The sequence below is a fragment of the Coffea eugenioides genome, chromosome 6 (assembly GCF_003713205.1).
Source record: "Coffea eugenioides isolate CCC68of chromosome 6, Ceug_1.0, whole genome shotgun sequence".
NCBI lineage: Eukaryota > Viridiplantae > Streptophyta > Magnoliopsida > Gentianales > Rubiaceae > Coffea > Coffea eugenioides.
The window spans coordinates 35,185,478-35,200,617 of NC_040040.1; the positions used below are offsets into that span (position 1 = coordinate 35,185,478).

Consider the following 15,140-nt stretch of genomic DNA (forward strand, 5'->3'; position numbering starts at 1 on the left):
TTTCTAGGCATTTATACGTGATTTACTTGACTTGCAGGTTTTAGGTCAAAATATCTTTTGCTGGGTATGTCCCACCTCAGAGCAAATTGGTTCTGGCCTTCGTTTCCGCACCAACAATCTGATGGTCCTATATCATTATTGATGATAATCAAATTATGGTGTCCGCATGCTTTCTTTTTGGAAATACAGCCATTAAAAAAGTGTCTTGTGTAGCTCCTCCTTACATCCACGTTGTTGCAGAAGTAGTCAAAGTTGACTGGACTTCTGAAGCAGTCAGATGTAAAATAGGACCCTCCTCATGACTTTTTTTTTTCTTTCAAAAGTACCATCCTCATACAATCATGTACAAATGACAGAGTTCCAGGCTAACTCACAGCAACTTCAAGTAGAAGAGATAGGCCAAAAATTGTAACTTAAAGATGTTGTAATGTTGTGACTCTCAGGAAGTGTATGAACCATAATTCATTTAGTTGATGTTTTGATTGAATTTGTTGCAAAATTTAGGTCCCGACTCTGAAATTGGAGAGTTTTATATGGGGCTTCTATTTTCCTTTGTTTGATGAGTATTTGAAATGTGATTGATGAAAGCATTATTACTAGGAGGCATAAACCGCGTGATGTGCATTGGAATGAATAAAAAACATGCCTAATTTAACATAGATTCATGAAATAAGAATGTTTGGTGGATAATAACCTTTATAGTTTATCAAGAATAAATATTCTTCAGGAGACTTGAGATCCTTGGTCACATATTTGTCTTCAGCTAGCATTTTATCTAGAAGAGATGACATTTTATCTAGAAGAGATGACCGCTGGCGAGTATTCTTCTCAGAAGTTGTCATGGCGGCAACAACAGGATAGTTTATCAAAAAGGGCCTTATCAAAAAGAGCAGCCTTTATGGGTGAAGCCAATGCCTTTAACTACTTTCCAGTCCTACAATTTTCCAGTTTAAAATAGTGTCTTGGCACTCCGCCAGCTTTTCTAAAGCTACTACAATCTCCCAGTCCTGCAAATACAAAGCAACAAAGGAAATTCATAAATCATGATATTTCCAGTTTATTAGTAGGAGAGAAATGACTGTTAGTAAAGGATTATGCCACCATCAATGAATTACGGAAAGATCTGAAAACAGTTCAACAATCTTAGAACTCTTTGCGTTAGCGAGATATTTCTTTATATTTCACAATTTTAGAACTCTTTTATTGTTAGCCAATTCAACTAAAGAGGAATTCAAAAACTGTACCCATTTCATTTTTATTTCATTGATCAACTCGATTAACTCATAGTCAACTAATATGAGAATTCAATCACTTTTTTTTCAAACTACTATAATCACAATTGGATCAGTATTGCTATATATAATGAAAATGCCTTCAATTTAGCTTAGTATTTCCCTTTTTGTCCTATGAAGCATAATATATACTTGTGGTCACACTCTATGTTTCTACACTTCATGAAAAATAGTAAACTTGATTCTCATGTTAAACAAGAAATGGAGTGAGATAAAAGAAGAATTTCCCAAGTTCCAACGAAAGTAGTTCTATATCTCGACAGTACTTTTTCTCTCTTATAAAGTACGATATATTTAGATCATCACATCCTACGCTTCTGCACTTCATGAAAAATGCTGAACTTTATTCTCATGCTAAACGAGTAATAAAGTAAGATAGGAGAAGAATTCACCAAATTTTAACTAAAAAAATATTAACTTTAAATCCTAGCAGTACCTCTCTATAAATCTAAATAAATATTCGTACTATTTTTGTAAAACGATTTTGCCGTCTACTTATTCATGTATATTTATGCTTAGCTGTGTACACATTATTAACCAACAAACATTTTTGTTCCATGAATCCACATGCTTAAGGGGGCATATTTTATGTTTATCCCAACGCGCAACGCGTGTTATATGCCTCCTAGTTTGTATAGAGCAGTGTAGGTATATAGTATTTGACAAAAAAAATTTAAAAAAAAACATCTACTATTATAGGCAATTTTCAAAGTTTTGAAAGAATGTAATAATTTGAACAAAGAAAAAAGGACGCAATAATAAGCCAAAAAGTTGCATCCAAACGAACGAAAACGCGATCCCATGGATACGGGGAATCATCAAATTCTAAAGTTAGCTAATCTTTCCCCAGTCCCACACCGAAACATCGGAGCCCTACAAACACCAAAATCCCAAGTCTTGATTTGCCATTCAATGGATCCCACCACAAAATTTTCCATCAAAAAGTGGGTTAAATAAGTGTTGTAATACATGCAAGCATTGCCCCGACAGAAGACTTGACCTCAATTCGGTGGAATTATCAGGGCGTCATTATTAAACACCGTGCGATTGTAATCTTAAACGCCTGATTAAAGAGGAAGAAAGGAAAATAAATTTTAAAAAAGAGAGAGAAAAGAAAAAATTGAAGTCCATTTGCCGTTGTGAGACAAAAATTTTTCTTTTTCTTTGATAATTCCATCCATCACTAAAATAAAATTGTTCTCTTCCCGTTCTTTACTTCTATTCAAGGATTGTTCGTTGCCCCAGGTGGACATCAGATTCTGAGATTAAGTTGGGCCAGCTCGGCCCTTCGTTTTCTTTTTATCGGTGAACTGAGGATCCAGATTTTTCGAGGAGATTCAGGTCCCTCAGGTAGTTTACCAGACTGGAGAAGAAGTTTGCAATTCCACGGTGTGATTCTTCCGTTCCGGCCGAGACTTTTTGAATTTTGTTGACAGCTGGCAACCTTGTAAGCAAGAAAAGCTTATGCTTTTGACTGTTTATGCATTTATGATTAGCACCCTGCTGATGCTAAATAATATACATTTTGGATTTGACAATCGGTAAGTTAGTATTATACCATATTAAGATCCGGAAATTTAGAAAATGGCACCATGATTTTTACTCTCTCGTTGGCTGTTCCGATTTGCAGAGTTGATCAATTAGTGAATTTTGACTGCGATTATTAAAAAGATACCATTTTTACTGTGATTATTAAAACGACTCCTTTTGAGTAGAGGATTATGTCCAGTTTATTTGGTTTCCTATGTGTTTTTAGTGAAAAAAAAATGTATAAGGGTTGAGGAAAGGAGATTCCATTTTGGTGAGGGGAATTAATTATTCACTGATATATTTAGTCAAAAACATAAAGAGTTGGAAAAAAGAAAAGGTCTTTTTTTTTTTTTAACATAGCAATATTTAAGTTTCAGGGTTGATTCAGATGATGCCATGAGGATACGAATTTCTTTTCTGGAGGAGCGGAGGCTTGGAAGCTGATTGTCATGCGCAGTTGAAGTTTCACTGTTTTGGCATTTCCGCAATTTTGCTTTTACAGAATGATGACATATATGGGGACTCCTAGGCGTAACAGGTTCAGTGACTTGTATTTTTTCTTCCCTAATGGACAGGGTTTTTCTTTAATGTTCCTGTTTGATGAATTATGTTGCATGGTTTAAAGAAATCATAAGGATTAATTCTGGTGATTAGAGTGTTCTTCCTGAGTTCCTGTCTGAGCATAGCTACAACTGAAATCAATGACATATTGAGGATTGTTTTTACCTGTCTCAGCATAGCAACACTAATTCTGATATGTTTTTACCCATTAACCTGGCTGCAGCTTGCACGTAAGAAGACCAAATGAAACAATGAGGCTGCTTGTCACAACCTTTGTAGGAATTGTTTTTGGATTCTTTTTAGGTGTATCCTTTCCGACAATCTCATTGTCTAAGGCATGCAACCACTTTCTTTTTCCCCTTTTTTGGTTAATAATTTCCGACTGTGCCTCATAATGGTAGATGACATGAAGAAGCAGAAAAATATTCTAGAATTCTAAATGTCAATCAACCAAGTCTTTGAAGGATGCTGGGAAGAAATCTCACTCTATTGACCTTATGATTGTAAACCCAAAATCATTTAGATGAACACCAACAGCAATCATTACGATATCTGCCATTGAAGAATAACCATATCTGCCATTGAAGAATAAATCACAAAAGGGACACTCGCCGCTGAAAACAATTAAAATCCTAGCTGAATCTTCTTGTTGCATGACACTCGCCGCTGCTGTGCATCAGAAAAAAATAGGCTGTCTCCCTTGGCCGCTTCTCCAGCTAGCCTTCGTGTACCTAACGGCCATAAATAATATCGGTTGTACTTTTACTTTTACTCTTCGGCCTTTTTCAGCCTTTCAGCTCGAGCATTAATGGGTTTGAGCCCTGCTTCTTGCCCTCCAAACATTATTCGCTTTGGTACTACTTTTCCAGCTACTTTTTTCCCCCTCAGTTCAACATTAGCTCCGTTCGTGGTTAGTTCTGCTTACCTGTGTTGGATCTCAGAGATTCATCCCCCGGCACTGCATTTTTTCCGGCTATCTGCTCTGTTTTCCTCCATTTCTTCCCCGGTATTCTCTTTTCCCCCTAGAATGCTTGTTTATGATTTTTTTTTTAAATATCTTTTTCCACCGGGATTTAGTCAAGCAAATGTGTAGTCTTGTTTTTCTAATTACCTGAATACAGTTGGTTCTGCTTCTGAGAGATTCATCCCTCGGTGCTGAAGCTTTTCATCTTGCTGCTCTGTTTTTCTCCATTTTTTGCCTGTTCTTCTTTTTCTTCCCTCGGAGGCTTTGCTAGGCTCGGAACTAGCTTCTTCATTGACTCTGTGTTTTCTACATTTTGGGCCAGATGCTTTTTTCTTTTGCACTGCCTTTTACGCTTGTTTTGTGTTTTGCTTGGGTATTTTTCCCCTTGTTCTTGGTTCTGTCTTCGTTGTTCTTTTAAATTTTTTCCCCGGTGACTTGTTCTTTTGATACATTTATCTTCTTCCGGGCTTGTTTTTTTGTTTGTTTCTATCAGATGTTCCTCCTATTTCATTTGTTATATACCTTTTTTGTTTGCTTTTAGCCCTATTGATTGATTAATAGAGTGCTTTTTCTTAATATCTTTTTCCACCGGGGTTTAGTCAAGCAAAGCTTTTCATCTAGCTGCTCTGTTTTTTTCCATTTTTTCCCTGTTCTTCTTTTTCTTCCCCCAGAGGTTTTGCTAGGCTCGGAACTAGCTTTTTCATTGACTCTGTGTTTTCTACATTTTGGGCCAGATCCTTTTTTCTTTTGCATTGCCTTTTACGCTTTTTTTGTGTTTTGCTGGGGTATTTTCCCCCTTGTTCTTGATTCTTAGATTTTCCCCTTTTCCCGTTCTTTTTCCCCTTTGCTATTTGTTGTAGTGCCTGGCTGTTGTGCTTTTTCCTTCTTTCCCTCCAGTTCTCTCTTCGTTGGTCTTTTAAATTTTTCCCCAGGTTAATTGTTCTTTTGTTGCATTTATCTTCTTCCGGGCTTGTGTTTTTGTTTGTTTCTATCAGATTTCCTTCCTGTTTCAGGTGTTATGTAACTTTTTGTTTGCTTTTAGCCCTATTGATTGAGTAATAGAGTGCTTTTCCTTATTCTTTGGTCTCTTTTTTTTTTTAAAAAAAAGTGTGAGTTAGAGTAAAAAAAAAAAAATCAATGGTCTTGCTACAAATAAACAAGCGAAAAAAATGACTGATTGAAAGGTTGGAGCTCTTGTTGCCTATTTGTGTTTTTTTCCCCATAAAGCTCCTCCTGATTGAGGTTGTCGAATCTTGGAAATTAATTAGCATTCAAAATCTGCCTGGATATGCCTGTTACTGTTAATATGTGTCAGTTATATAAACAGTTATACAAGGCCTGGATAAATGAATCATTAATGCACTGTATATATGTATGTATGTATCTGTGTGGTGGGAGAAAATTATCTAAAAATGTTGAGGTGAAAAGTGTTGAATATATCTAGATACGTGTGATATATTATACATCAATTATAGGGATTAGATAGCCTGATTATTAGCCTGATTATCCTAGTTTAATTATAGGAAGTAGATAGCTAATTATTCTAGCTTGATTTTAGGATCTTGATAGCTTGATTTTAGGATCTAGATTATTTCAATCTTGTATATATATGTCAGTTGTACTACTCACATGGGTAGTGAAGGAATGTCATCCCAAAATATCTTCCTCTCTTGCTTCTTCTCTTTCCTGGTATCAGAGCAAGTTAGAAAGAGAAATTCGTTTTCTAATCATCCCACCCGGTGATTTTACCCGGTGATTTTCTTTAACCCAATATCATTATGTCTACATCCGATACATCTATAACATCTACATCTAAATCCACAACTCCTCTCATGGCCAATCCATCTATTACTGGTTGTACTATTATTACTACCGAAAAACTAAAAGGCAGTAACTACTCTACTTGGGCTGCTGACGTAGAGCTATGGTTTATGGGACAAGGATATAAAGATCATCTTACTACTAAACCTGATGATACTATGACTGATCCATCCAAGTGGGAGCGAATCGATGCTCAATTGTGTAGCATGCTTTGGCAGACCATTGATTCTTCACTAAAGCAAATTTTCCGTCCACATAAGACTTGCTTTAGTGTTTGGGAGCAGGCCAAAGCATTATACACTAATGATATATCTCGTGTTTATGCCGTTTGTTCTGATTTGATGAGTCTCATTGCACCTCGAAAACTTGATATGCCTATGAGTTCTTACTTAGGCAGAATTCAAGGGGTCCTTTCCGATTTCAATGAGTTGCTACCCCCTGCTGCAACTCAGCAGGAACAACTCTCTCAGCGAGGTACATTTTTTATGCTTTTGGCTCTCTTTGGATTACCTGCAGAATATTCTACCATTCGTGACCAGATTCTTGCTAGCCCCACAATTCCTACTTTGTCTCAAGCTTTTTCACGGCTGTTATGGCTCCCGGATGAATCAAAATCATCTTCGGAGACTATCGTTGTTGATTCATCAGCTTTGGCATCTCAATCCAGCCAAAGAGGAGGTCGTGGACGTGGCCGTGGTCGAGGTGGTTATAATGGTAACAAAAATCGACCCTACTGTGACTATTGTAAAAAGGTTGGCCACACAGAAGATCGGTGTTGGCTCTTGCATGGACGTCCTCCCCAACAAGTGGCGAATATTGTTCAATCCGAACCTTGCGCAAGTTCAGAACCAACTCTCAAGCCTGAGTATGAAGATTTTGTGAAATGGTTTACAGCCAAACAGTCTTCCACACCTACTGCCTCAGTTGTACACACTAGTAATGTTAGCGCATGTGTCTCTCAATCTCCATCTCTTGGCCCATGGGTTTTAGATTCTGCTGCCACAGATCATATTTCTGGTAATCCACAACTTTTCTCTTCACTCCATAGTTCTACTTCTCTACCCAATATTACTCTTGCTGATGGCTCACAAACCCAAGCTAAAGGGATTGGCAAGGCTAACCCTCTACCTTCTGTGCCTCTCGATTCTGTTCTTTTTGTACCCAATTGTCCTTTTAGTTTAGTATCTGTTCGTCGTTTGTGTCGTTCTCTTAACTGCTTAGTTACATTTGATGAGGAATCTGTAATTTTACAGGATCGAGGTACAGGGCGGACGATTGGCACAGGGCGTGAGTCTCAGGGACTTTACCATCTGTCTTTACCAACACCAGTATCTTGTTCTGCAATAGATGATCCTCTGCTAATCCATAGTCGTTTGGGTCATCCAAGTTTAAATAAGTTTCGAAAGATGGTGCCATCTATTACCATGTCTTCCTTAGAGTGTGCATCATGTCAGCTTGGAAAACACACTCGTAGTCATTTTCCGAAAAGGGCTAATAGTAGAGCTGAATCTCTATTTTCTTTGGTCCATACTGATATTTGGGGACCGAGTCGTGTTATTTCTACTTTAGGTTTTCAGTATTTTGTTACTTTCATTGATGATTATTCTCGTTGTACTTGGGTGTTTCTTATGAAGAATAGATCTGAAGTGTTTTCTATTTTTCAAAGTTTTGTCTCTGAAATTCAAACACAATTTGGTGTTTCCATAAAAATCTTACGTAGTGATAATGCACATGAGTATTTCTCCACCTCTTTCAAGTCCTTTATGGAGTCTAAAGGGATCATTCATCAATCATCATGTTCTCACACCTCACAACAAAACGGGATTGCTGAAAGGAAAAATAGACATTTGGTTGAAACAGCACGTACTTTACTTCTTCATGCAAATGTTCCGTTACGTTTTTGGGGGGATGCCATTCTCACTGCATGTTATTTGATTAATCGCATGCCATCATCTGTCCTTAAGGATCAAGTTCCTTACTCTTTTGTATATCCTAATGCTCCACTATTTTCTATTTCCCCTCGTACATTTGGCTGTACATGTTTTGTACATGATTTCACTCCTGGAAAAGATAAGCTGTCTTCACGTGCTGTCAAATGTGTATTTTTGGGATACTCTCGAACACAAAAAGGGTACAAATGTTTTTCTCCTGATCTTAGACGATACATCATCTCTGCAGATGTTACGTTCTTTGAGTCTACTCCTTTCTTTCAGCCTAACAAGTCTGAGCATTCTACAATCACGGAAGATATTCCTGTTTCTACTTATTTTGTTCCTCTTACTCATGACACTGACATTAGTCAGCCTCCTAAAGAGTCCTTACCTTCACCCGCATCACCACCACCATTGCTCACTTACCAGAGACGCAATGTAGGGAATTGTCCTACTACAGTTCCAGATACTGGTGTTGGAGAATCTGCTGATGTCCCTGATGTCTCACGAACTATTCCAAGTTCGTCACCTACCACGATCTCCTCTCCAGCCAGCCCACCCATTGCTGTCCGCAAAGGTATTCGTTCTACTCGCAATCAATGTCCCAACTATACTTGTCTCAATTATCAGCGCGTGTCTTCATCCTATTATGCCTTTTTGTCCTCTTTGTCGTCCATGTCTGTTCCTAAAACTATAGGTGAGGCTATGTCCCACTCTGGGTGGCGTCAGGCAATGATAGATGAAATGGCTGCTCTTCACTCCAATTCCACTTGGGAGCTAGTCCCACTCCCACCTGGTAAATCAACTGTTGGTTGTCGTTGGATTTATACTGTTAAAGTTGGTCCGGATGGTCAAATTGATCGTCTTAAAGCTCGTCTAGTAGCTAAGGGTTATACTCAAATTTTTGGTCTGGATTATACTGACACCTTTTCTCCAGTGGCCAAGATGTCTTCTGTTCGTCTCATCTTATCTCTTTCTGCTGTTCATCATTGGCCTTTGCACCAATTAGACATCAAGAATGCATTCCTTCATGGTGCATTGCAGGAGGAAGTTTATATGGATCAACCACCTGGTTTTGTTATTCAGGGGAAGTCTAGTGGAATGGTTTGTCGACTAAAACGTGCACTCTATGGTCTCAAACAATCTCCTCGGGCCTGGTTTGGACGCTTTCGTGATGTTGTCCAAAAATATGGCATGATCCGTAGTGAAGCTGATCATTCAGTGTTTTATCGTCATTCTCCATCAAAAGGTAGCATTTATCTTGTCGTTTATGTCGATGATATTATTATCACTGGACAGGATCATGATGGAATTGCTCAGTTAAAGAACCACCTTTTTGGCCATTTCCAGACGAAAGATTTGGGCAAGCTTCGTTATTTCTTGGGTATCGAAGTTGCCCAATCCAAAGAAGGTGTTGTTATTTGCCAACGAAAATATGCATTGGACATTTTGGAGGAGGCAGGCATGTCAAATGCTAAGCCTGTCGAAACTCCAATGGATCCTAATATTAAATTATTTCCAGGACAGGGGGAGCCACTTAAGGATCCTGGAAAGTATCGTAGGCTTGTGGGACGGTTGAACTATCTTACAGTAACACGTCCTGACATATCTTTTTCTGTCTCAGTGATCAGTCAGTTTTTAGATTCCCCATGTGATACTCATTGGAATGCAGCTCTCCGCATTCTCAAATATATCAAAGGAGCACCTGGCCAAGGATTGTTGTATACTGATAAAGGAAACATGCAAGTAATTGGTTACACTGATGCAGATTGGGCAGGATCACCTATTGATCGTCGTTCTACCACAGGCTATTGTATTCTAGTTGGTGGCAACTTAATATCTTGGAAAAGTAAAAAACAAGATGTGGTTGCTAGATCCAGTGCTGAGGCTGAGTATCGAGCCATGGCTATGGCTACATGTGAGCTAATATGGCTTAAACAATTGCTCAATGAGTTGAATTTGGGGACTAGTGACCCAATGAAGTTGATTTGTGATAATCAAGCTGCACTTCACATTGCCTCCAATCCAGTCTTTCATGAGAGGACTAAGCACATTGAAGTTGATTGCCATTTTGTTAGAGAAAAATTGATCTCCAAAGTTATTGAGACGGGTTTCGTTAATTCAAGTGATCAACTTGCAGATTTTCTTACCAAGTCCCTAAGAGGTCCTCGTATAAAATATATATGTGGCAAGCTTGGTGCATATGATTTGTATGCTCCAGCTTGAGGGGGAGTGTTGAATATATCTAGATACGTGTGATATATTATACATCAATTATAGGGATTAGATAGCCTGATTATTAGCCTGATTATCCTAGTTTAATTATAGGAAGTAGATAGCTAATTATTCTAGCTTGATTTTAGGATCTTGATAGCTTGAATTTAGGATCTAGATTATTTCAATCTTGTATATATATGTCAGTTGTACTACTCACATGAGAAGTGAAGAAATGTCATCCCAAAATATCTTCCTCTCTTGCTTCTTCTCTTTCAAAAAGCAATTCAGTTCATCATCACCTAGGCTAGGCAAGGCCACCCTGTTATATTTCTTTGAACTGCAGGTTTTAACCTGCCATTATATTTGGTGACCTGCTCTTCTGTTTGTCTTTTAGTTCTATTTTTATTAGCTCGTATTTTGCTTGAATATCTGCATTCATGTAATCGTTAGTTCTACTTTTTTGTGGCTCCTTGTTTGGCTGATTTTTTGTATTTATGCTATCGTTTTGCTTTCCCCTTTTTTCCGTGTTTTTTTTTTCATTGGGCCTGATTAACGTCTTTCTTTGCCTGATTTTTTGTATTTATGCTATCGTTTTGATTTCCCCTTTTTCCCGTGTTTTTTTTTCATTTGGGCCTGATTAGCGTTTTTCTTTAGACTATGTGGTCTGAACATGCTGATGGAATGTTGCGTTTGCCTAAGGTTAATGCTTGTCTGGTTCGTTGGACATCTCAAGTTCAGCTTATCGAGGCATCGCACGTGAAGACAACTTGTGGCAGTGAGCTAACAAAGAAGTTCCGATACTTTGTTTTTTCTGATTTCCAGGTGCAGTTTTGCGCTGTTTCTCGTTTAATTTTTTTTGGTTCTTTTGCTGATTGTGGATTTGTTTATTTTAGGGTGTTAAGGTGACTGCACTTACGATTGATGAGAATATTGATCGTGTTAGTGATGTATTTGTGCCATTTAAGAAGTATCGCATTTCAAAAGCCCGTGTTTATGAGATACCTAACTCTTCTTTGAGTGTTGGTTCTTATCGCTTTTATTGGGTTTTAACTAATGACACTGTAATTGATGAATTAATCGAAATTGACCCTCCAAAACTCCCATGCTATTTTCGCCTACGCTCTATTGCTTCGTGTGATGCTGTTGCCGACACAGAAAACTTCATAGGTAGCTCTATATTTTGTTGGTTGTTTTTCCCCTTGTTCTTGAATTCCTTGTGCCTATACATTTGTTTTTCTCTAATTTTTTTTTTGTGGCTTCACAGATATCATGGGAATTGTTTTGTGTGCCTTTCCTGCTAGAGAGGTATATTTTGAAGGAGGCCCATCTGTCGCACGTGACTATGTTATTGTTAACTATGAGTAGGTGTTTGCTTTTCTTCCCCCTCTGTTTATTGAGTTTATCTTTTGTATTTGGGTTGCTAATGAGTATTTTTTATATGTTCCTCTGTGTTAAGGCTTAGGCCTGTTATTTTAACTCTTTGGAATGAGTTCGAAGCCATAGAAGGGGCTGACATAATGGCTAATATTGCACAGAATCCGGTTTTGATATGTATCCGTCTTAGGGTGACTACCGATAACTGTAAGCTTCTATATGTTATAAATATCTTTTCATCTTTTATCCATACTATTTTTAAAATTTACCATTTGGTTTTGCCTGAGCATTGTTCTCTGGGTCACTCAATCCTTTTTCCAGATTTATCGTTATCTACTCAGTCTTCGTCTGTGATATTGGTTTCCCCAATTGTGCAAGAAGCTGGGAACCTCCGGGCATGGTCTGCTGTTTTGTTCCTTCTTTTTTTTTTGCCAGTTCGTTGTTCTCTGTTTATTTTTTTATTTTTTTTTTGCTATTACTTTGCTTTATCAAATTACTGTAATCTGTTTAGGTTTCAAGCTAATAAATCAGACCTCACGCAAATGGTCCACGAGAGGAGTTATGCTAATTCATGTGTATTGGTCCCACCAGTTGCTTCTAGCCGTATAAGTCAGATCTCATTCATTGCACAGGCGACGAAGTTTGTGAGTTTGCTATTACATTCTTGCTGGAATCATAGTCTTTCTCTATAAATGTTTTCATATCCACCTTGAGTATCCCATAACTTTTCCCCCCTTGCTTTGTATGTTACCCACCACAGGACATAGGAACTGCATGGATAAGAGGCACGGTTTCTCTTGAGTATAGAAAGGGTAGACTATGGTATCTAGCCTGTCCACATTGCTATCTTCCTAATGATTTTTCTTTGAACTGGGGTATCATGTGCCGCTATTGCAGCCGAGACATTTATACTTTCCCTAGGTATGGTGTTCTTATGGTAGTCTCTTTTATATTTTTTTATTTGTTCCTGTTTTTTATTTTATTTTGCTGTTTTTGAGTCCTCTTTTGTTAGATGAATTGCTTATTCGTTTGTGCTATAAGGGCTTGTGTGACTCTTGCTATCAAGGATGGCACTGGTTCACTGAATGTAATAGCCATGGGAGATGAGGCCGAGAAGTTAATAGGTATCAATTCTCACCGTTTATATCAGGCTGATAAGGAGGTACTGCTATTTCCCTGTTGTGCATATGCTTCTAAAGTGTAATGTTGTTTGCTGATTTTTTGGCTATGAGAATAAGTCATTGCTTTCACTTTGTCGCCAGGATGTGCATCTTACTGATCGTGTGGTGAGTGCACTTAACGGAAGAGTAATGTTGTTTTATCTTAAGCATTCGGACCATGCTTTTAGGGTTACAAAGGGTGCTCGCTATACAATCGTCGCTTCCTATGACGTGAATGATGCTGAAGCACAAGCTGCCTAATTCTTTTTAGCTTTTAGTGTAAACTTCTCTTGTTTGTTTTTTTTGGATGTATAGCTTATATCTTATGCTATATCGAGCTCTCTTTGGCTGTTACAGTTAGGCCAAGTCATGGTGGATTTGTTGTGTCGTTGGTTGTTTGTTTTGTTGGTGGTTAGGCATTCTGCACATTTGGATCTTAGCCCATGCTATTTTCTCATGGCCTGGCTGTTGTTTAGACTATGTTTTTTGTTTGATTTCTGTTTTGTTATTGAACAATTTGGATCTATTTAAATAAAAAAAATATGTGTTATCAGGCACCATGCAGTATTTTCCTTTTGTATCTTGCTGTCCTTTGTGAATTTCGATCCCCGAGCAATTTATTTGTTCCAAGAAAAAACTGTCGAAGCAAATAAGATTCTGAGCTATACACTACTTAATGTTTCCCTGGTGAGGCAATTCGGAAGCGCAAACTACTAAGCTATGATATATTAGCTTGTTAACAGTCTTCACGAAGCTAAACTGATTGCTTTACTTTTGTTGATTAAAAAAAAAATCAAAGAGGTCAAGCACAGTCCTTTTTCCATAAACTGCCTCCTGAAAAGAAACTATTGTACTGCACAAGATGAACTAGCTAAAAAAGCTTTGCGGAAATAATCTGCTCATCTTAATTTCATAAAAAAACCATTTTAAAAAGGTCAAAAAACCTTTGACCATGTAAAAGTTTGTTTGCCTTGCAAGAAATGTCCGACTATGTATCAAGCAAAAAAAACAAAAGGAACCAAAGCTTATTGCCCATCTTATGTACGTTCTGTATCCTGAATCTTTGGCAGTTAGGCAGCTTTTTCAGTAAAGCATTCTGCTCTTTACTGAATGCTGCATCTATGTCCCCTTCTTTCAAAGTAACTAAGTCATTTAATAGCCTAGAACATGGACTTCAGTTAGTACTTGCCTGCTGATGCTGTTGTTTTATTGTTTGCCTCTGATGTGGTTCGGAAGACAATGTTAGACTATCAACAGCTCCTTTAAACTTTCTTTTTCTTATCTAGCTCATACGTTGGAGTTAGGTGTGAAAGCTAGAATCCTCCAGATTCATCTCTTTTCTTTTGCCTCAGGAATATACTTATATTCTCTATAATACTGGTATGTCCCTATTCATTTTCTATTGCATATGAATGAAAATATCTCTGCTGCTACTGGTAGTTACCTGCTGATGCTAACTAGAGTCTTGCACATTCATCTCTTTTCTTTTGCCTCAGGGATATATTTATCCTCCCTAGGATACTGGTATGCCTCTCTTCATTCTCTATTGAAAATATGCATGAACATATCTCTGGTATATGCATGAACATATTGGAGCTGTTGCACGTACTCTGTTTCCTGTTTTACCTGTTCCGTGTGTTTCCATATTTTCCTTAGGTTGCTCTATGGCCTGCTACTCTAACAATGAGCCCCTAATCTTTGTTCTTTCATTGTGTTGCATACCTACCTCTACATGCGTTGTTCTTTTTTGAGTTTTTTTACACACCATAGCTGAGGTTTTTTTTCCCCCCCTAAGCCATTGTATTGTTAAGCAATCTATTTGTTGGTTATGAGAGCTGGCATAAAAAGCCTTTTTCTTAGGTCATTATGAATGAAAATATTTCTGCTATTACTGTTTTTGTTTTTTTACCGTTTTTGTTAAGACTTTTTCTTTTCTTTTTTACTAAGCCATTGAATAGTTAATTAGTCTATTTCCTTGTTTTACTTGGCCATAATAATGTTCCTAATGTGTGTGTATATTTCTAGGCATGAAGTTACTCACTTTCCAGCTTCTGTTTTTCTGTTCTCACTAGCCTTCTCTTCTCTTTTTCCCCCGTCAGAGAGCTCCTGATAGCTCAAGTATTCTTGAGGCTCTACTGTGACTTGCCTTTTATCATTCTCTGGCTCTTTTTTGATCCCTTGAAGGCCTTCAGGTATTGTTCAGTAGAAATGTGCTTACTTACCTTATTCTGCATATGCTTTTTTCTGACTAGGTTCATTAGTTCATTCCTCTCTTTCCATGCCTTAGGCT

General features: G+C 37.7%; 1 protein-coding gene and 1 long non-coding RNA gene across 2 annotated transcripts; both read left to right on the forward strand.

The window, feature by feature from the left end:
- Positions 1 to 2,271: 2,271 nt before the first annotated feature.
- LOC113772852 lies at positions 2,272 to 3,981 on the forward strand. The gene is made up of 3 exons (XR_003468708.1): positions 2,272 to 2,739; positions 3,200 to 3,360; positions 3,607 to 3,981. It is a non-coding gene; the product is annotated as an uncharacterized LOC113772852 (long non-coding RNA).
- A 229-nt stretch (positions 3,982 to 4,210) lies between these two features.
- LOC113774111 (replication protein A 70 kDa DNA-binding subunit B-like) lies at positions 4,211 to 13,111 on the forward strand. The gene is made up of 10 exons (XM_027318676.1): positions 4,211 to 4,389; positions 10,971 to 11,138; positions 11,210 to 11,483; positions 11,581 to 11,677; positions 11,773 to 11,897; positions 12,012 to 12,090; positions 12,202 to 12,334; positions 12,451 to 12,611; positions 12,732 to 12,852; positions 12,953 to 13,111. The coding sequence occupies exons 2-10, from the start codon at positions 10,974 to 10,976 to the stop codon at positions 13,109 to 13,111; spliced, it is 1,314 nt and encodes a 437-aa protein (XP_027174477.1). The 5' UTR covers positions 4,211 to 4,389; positions 10,971 to 10,973.
- Positions 13,112 to 15,140: the final 2,029 nt, after the last annotated feature.